The sequence below is a fragment of the Nerophis ophidion genome, linkage group LG26 (assembly GCF_033978795.1).
Source record: "Nerophis ophidion isolate RoL-2023_Sa linkage group LG26, RoL_Noph_v1.0, whole genome shotgun sequence".
Lineage (NCBI taxonomy): Eukaryota > Metazoa > Chordata > Actinopteri > Syngnathiformes > Syngnathidae > Nerophis > Nerophis ophidion.
The window spans coordinates 636,090-642,089 of NC_084636.1; the positions used below are offsets into that span (position 1 = coordinate 636,090).

Consider the following 6,000-nt stretch of genomic DNA (forward strand, 5'->3'; position numbering starts at 1 on the left):
CATTATTTGTAGTCACGAGGGTTGTCCCCATACCAATATTTTGGTACCGGTACCACAATGCATTTTGATACTTTTCTAAATAAAGGGGGCCACAAAAATGTCATTATTGGCTTAATTGGAACCACAAATGATGTTAGAGTACATGAAACATATGTTTATTATTGTTATTTAGACCTTCAATAAGATGTTGAACATACTTGACAACTTGTCTTTTAGGAGGAAGTAAACAAACAAAGACTCCTAATTAGTCTGCAGTATCATTTATACACCTATTATTTTATACACATTATGAGGGACAAACTGTAAAAAGATATTAATCTATTAGTTCCTCTGCTTATTTTCTGTTTTAAAGTGTTCTATCTACACTTCTGTTCAAATGAAATAATCACTTATTCTTCTCTTCTTTGATACTGTACATTAGTTGTGGATGATACCACACATTTAGGTATGGATCATGTCGATACCAAGTAGTTCCAGGATCATACATTAGTCATATTCAAAGTCCTCGTGTGTCCAGGGACATATTTACTGACTTTATAAACATAAAATGAATTTAAAAAACAGGAAAAAAGATTTTGTGAAGATAAAAAATATGGGTTTAATTGTAGTAGGATCCCCGAGCCTGGATTTGAACCCAGGACTGCAGGACCTTCGTATTGTGAGGCAGACGCACTAACCCCTCTGCCACCGTGAAGCCAAGCTTCCTCCCACCTCCAAAGACATGCACCTGGGGATAGGCCCCTCCCACCTCCAAAGACATGCACCTGGGGATAGGCCCCTCCCACCTCCAAAGACATGCACCTGGGGATAGGCCCCTCCCACCTCCAAAGACATGCACCTGGAGATAGGCCCCTCCCACCTCCAAAGACATGCACCTGGGGATAGGCCCCTCCCACCTCCAAAGACATGCACCTGGGGATAGGCCCCTCCCACCTCCAAAGACATGCACCTGGGGATAGGCCCCTCCCACCTCCAAAGACATGCACCTGGGGATAGGCCCCTCCCACCTCCAAAGACATGCACCTGGGGATAGGCCCCTCCCACCTCCAAAGACATGCACCTGGGGATAGGCCCCTCCCACCTCCAAAGACATGCACCTGGGGATAGGCCCCTCCCACCTCCAAAGACATGCACCTGGGGATAGGTTGATTGGCAACACTAAATGGTCCCTAGTGTGTGAATGTTGTCTGTCTATCTGTGTTGGCCCTGCGATGAGGTGGCGACTTGTCAAGGGTGTACCCCGCCTTCCGCCCGATTGTAGCTGAGATAGGCGCCAGCGCCCCCCGCGACCCCGAAAGGGAATAAGCGGTAGAAAATGGATGGATGGACGGATGTAGTAGTATCGACTATATACGCTCCTGTACTTGGTATCATTACAGTGGATGTCAGGTGTAGATCCACCCGTGGCGTTTGTTTGCATTCAGGCGTGCTTGAGTTTGTTAGCGGTGACGGCGGTGAGCTGTTGTATCCTCCTACGCTGTGTCATGAAGCATGTTTAGCTATTCCTCATCCTCCAGTGATAATGCTACTTGTAAGAAACTTACTTCATTTGTTGCCATGGAGGCCAGGATTAGTGATGTAGAAGTAGCTAAAACACTGTGGAGGGATGTTAGCTGCATGTGTTTAAGCAGTTCTTCCTGAGAGTGTTTTAACTTCACCTTTATCTTGACTTTTTACAGCAAAATGTGTCCATTCTCCCTTTTCTGTCTCCACAATGTGTCTGCTTGTAAGTACTCAGTACGTGTGCGCTGCCATACATGCTCCTCTGCTGGTAAAAGCAATGATGTCACTACGTGATGACACGCCATCATGCCCGTTAAAATAAAGAAAAACTACAAATTGGGGAACCCATCAATCCATTTTCTACCGCTTGTCCCCTTTGAGTCCCAGGGGGGGGAAGGCGGTGTACACCCTGGACAAGTCACCCCTCATCACAGATAGACAGAAGCAGTACTTTTCAAAAGGTACTCTTTTTGACTGATGACCCGCGATGCCATACCAGCAGTGGTATGGCATACAACCTGAGTAGTCACTGGAAGGGTTGTATGCCATACCAGCAGTGGTATGGCATACAACCCGAGTAGTCACTGGAAGGGTTGTATGCCATACCAGCAGTGGTATGGCATACAACCCGAGTAGTCACTGGAAGGGTTGTATGCCATACCAGCAGTGGTATGGCATACAACCCGAGTAGTCACTGGAAGGGTTGTATGCCATACCAGCAGTGGTATGGCATACAACCCGAGTAGTCACTGAAAGGGTTGTATGCCATACCAGCAGTGGTATGGCATACAACCCGAGTAGTCACTGAAAGGAATATGACTTCAAGATGTCTTGACCTTCAACCTGAGGCACAGACTGACCTGAAGCTGTCGCTGCGGTGGGCGTGGCCGTTGTCGTGGGTGTAGCACACTCTGTGAGCCGCCACGTCCATCTGCGTGAAGGTGGGCAGCGGCACGCCAGGCCTCCGCACGCCGTGCAGCAGGCCGTGACGCGGCGCCACCGTGACCGTGTAGACCAGCTCGTCCGGACGCCCGGCGCCGTCGGAAGCCGACAGGAAGTCTGTGTTGAGGACCACGCGCTGCCCCTCCGCCAGCGACACCGCCCTGCTCGCCAGCGAGATGTCCCCTGCGTGGGTCAGAGGTCGGATTTGTAACCACGGACTTGGGACGATGAGGCGTGAAGAGAAGCACCACCCTTAGGAGCGGCGTGCACAGCTGCTGCATTCCACTCTCAATTATTCAGCGGCTCAGGAGCTCGCTCCTTTTTCACCTCAGGTGGGCGCCAGGAGAGGCCGGGTCCTGTGGTGGCGTGTTCACCCGACTGGCAGAGCTGGCACGGCGAGCGAGCCCTCAATAATGCATGAGCACGCTGAGGTGTGCGTTTGTCTACCTGCAGCCCAGCTCACCTTTCTTCACCGTGTGCACGGAGATGAAGAAGCTCTGTGGCGGCCCCGTCTTGTCCAAGTCGCTCAGGCTGAAGCGGAAGCTGTCGTGACCTTTGAACCCGGAGGCGTTGGCGGCGGCAACGTGCGCGTACCACAGTCGGTTCTTGTCCACGTCGTCCTGAGTGAAGTTCTGACCCACCGCCAGCTGAGTCCAACCCGACTGGGCCTGCAGACAAGTTGCACGCTGGCTACTGCAGGACAACATGCCAGAATCCTGAGTCCTGACCTCACCTTCAGCTGCCCAGGTCTTGTGCCTGAGTCCTGACCTCACCTTCAGCTGCCCGGGTCCTGACCTCACCTTCAGCTTCCCGGGTCCTGTGCCCGAGTCCTGACCTCACCTTCAGCTGCCAGAGTCCTGACCTCACCTTCAGCTTCCCGGGTCCTGTGCCTGAGTCCTGACCTCACCTTCAGCTGCCCGAGTCCTGACCTCACCTTCAGCTGCCCGAGTCCTGACCTCACCTTCAGCTGCCCGAGTCCTGACCTCACCTTCAGCTGCCTGGGTCCTGTGCCTGAGTCCTGACCTCACCTTCAGCTGCCCGAGTCCTGACCTCACCTTCAGCTGCCCGAGTCCTGACCTCACCTTCAGCTGCCCGAGTCCTGTGCCCGAGTCCTGACCTCACCTTCAGCTTCCCGGGTCCTGACCTCACCTTCAGCTGCCCGGGTCCTGTGCCTGAGTCCTGACCTCACCTTCAGCTGCCCGATTCCTGACCTCACCTTCAGCTGCCCGGGTCCTGTGCCCGAGTCCTGACCTCACCTTCAGCTGCCCGAGTCCTGACCTCACCTTCAGCTGCCTGGGTCCTGTGCCTGAGTCCTGACCTCACCTTCAGCTGCCTGGGTCCTGTGCCTGAGTCCTGACCTCACCTTCAGCTGCCTGGGTCCTGACCTCACCTTCAGCTGCCCGATTCCTGACCTCACCTTCAGCTGCCTGGGTCCTGTGCCTGAGTCCTGACCTCACCTTCAGCTGCCTGGGTCCTGTGCCTGAGTCCTGACCTCACCTTCAGCTCCCCGAGTCGTGACCTCACCTTCAGCTGCCTGGGTCCTGTGCCCGAGTCCTGACCTCACCTTCAGCTGCCCAGGTCCTGACCTCATCTTCAGCTGCCCGGGTCCTGTGCCCGAGTCCTGACCTCACCTTCAGCTGCCTGGGTCCTGTGCCCGAGTCCTGACCTCACCTTCAGCTGCCTGGGTCCTGTGCCTGAGTCCTGACCTCACCTTCAGCTGCCCAGGTCCTGACCTCATCTTCAGCTGCCCGATTCCTGACCTCACCTTCAGCTGCCCAGGTCCTGACCTCCTCTTCAGCTGCCCGGGTCCTGTGCCCGAGTCCTGACCTCACCTTCAGCTGCCTGGGTCCTGTGCCCGAGTCCTGACCTCACCTTCAGCTGCCTGGGTCCTGTGCCTGAGTCCTGACCTCACCTTCAGCTGCCTGGGTCCTGACCTCACCTTCAGCTGCCCGATTCCTGACCTCACCTTCAGCTGCCTGGGTCCTGTGCCTGAGTCCTGACCTCACCTTCAGCTGCCTGGGTCCTGTGCCTGAGTCCTGACCTCACCTTCAGCTCCCCGAGTCGTGACCTCACCTTCAGCTGCCTGGGTCCTGTGCCCGAGTCCTGACCTCACCTTCAGCTGCCCAGGTCCTGACCTCATCTTCAGCTGCCCGGGTCCTGTGCCCGAGTCCTGACCTCACCTTCAGCTGCCTGGGTCCTGTGCCCGAGTCCTGACCTCACCTTCAGCTGCCTGGGTCCTGACCTCACCTTCAGCTGCCCGAGTCCTGACCTCACCTTCAGCTGCCTGGGTCCTGTGCCTGAGTCCTGACCTCACCTTCAGCTGCCTGGGTCCTGTGCCTGAGTCCTGACCTCACCTTCAGCTGCCTGGGTCCTGACCTCACCTTCAGCTGCCCGATTCCTGACCTCACCTTCAGCTGCCTGGGTCCTGTGCCTGAGTCCTGACCTCACCTTCAGCTGCCTGAGTCCTGACCTCACCTTCAGCTGCCCGAGTCCTGACCTCACCTTCAGCTGCCCGAGTCCTGTGCCCGAGTCCTGACCTCACCTTCAGCTTCCCGGGTCCTGACCTCACCTTCAGCTGCCCGGGTCCTGTGCCTGAGTCCTGACCTCACCTTCAGCTGCCCGATTCCTGACCTCACCTTCAGCTGCCCGGGTCCTGTGCCCGAGTCCTGACCTCACCTTCAGCTGCCCGAGTCCTGACCTCACCTTCAGCTGCCTGGGTCCTGTGCCTGAGTCCTGACCTCACCTTCAGCTGCCTGGGTCCTGTGCCTGAGTCCTGACCTCACCTTCAGCTGCCTGGGTCCTGACCTCACCTTCAGCTGCCCGATTCCTGACCTCACCTTCAGCTGCCTGGGTCCTGTGCCTGAGTCCTGACCTCACCTTCAGCTGCCTGGGTCCTGTGCCTGAGTCCTGACCTCACCTTCAGCTCCCCGAGTCGTGACCTCACCTTCAGCTGCCTGGGTCCTGTGCCCGAGTCCTGACCTCACCTTCAGCTGCCCAGGTCCTGACCTCATCTTCAGCTGCCCGGGTCCTGTGCCCGAGTCCTGACCTCACCTTCAGCTGCCTGGGTCCTGTGCCCGAGTCCTGACCTCACCTTCAGCTGCCTGGGTCCTGTGCCTGAGTCCTGACCTCACCTTCAGCTGCCCAGGTCCTGACCTCATCTTCAGCTGCCCGATTCCTGACCTCACCTTCAGCTGCCCAGGTCCTGACCTCCTCTTCAGCTGCCCGGGTCCTGTGCCCGAGTCCTGACCTCACCTAAAGCTGCCTGGGTCCTGTGCCCGAGTCCTGACCTCACCTTCAGCTGCCTGGGTCCTGTGCCTGAGTCCTGACCTCACCTTCAGCTGCCTGGGTCCTGACCTCACCTTCAGCTGCCCGATTCCTGACCTCACCTTCAGCTGCCTGGGTCCTGTGCCTGAGTCCTGACCTCACCTTCAGCTGCCTGGGTCCTGTGCCTGAGTCCTGACCTCACCTTCAGCTCCCCGAGTCGTGACCTCACCTTCAGCTGCCTGGGTCCTGTGCCCGAGTCCTGACCTCACCTTCAGCTGCCCAGGTCCTGAC

The 6,000-nt window shown here is 56.7% G+C and overlaps 1 protein-coding gene across 1 annotated transcript in view; it reads right to left on the minus strand.

The window, feature by feature from the left end:
• Positions 1–6,000, minus strand: part of frem1b (Fras1 related extracellular matrix 1b) — an 83,934-nt gene that overhangs the window by 14,508 nt on the left and 63,426 nt on the right. Inside the window, exons 23-24 of the mRNA XM_061888744.1 lie at positions 2,909–3,113; positions 2,364–2,628 (exon numbers count right to left, since the gene is read on the minus strand). Of these exons, the coding sequence (XP_061744728.1) occupies positions 2,364–2,628; positions 2,909–3,113 (470 nt within the window). The remainder of the gene's footprint in view (positions 1–2,363; positions 2,629–2,908; positions 3,114–6,000) is intronic.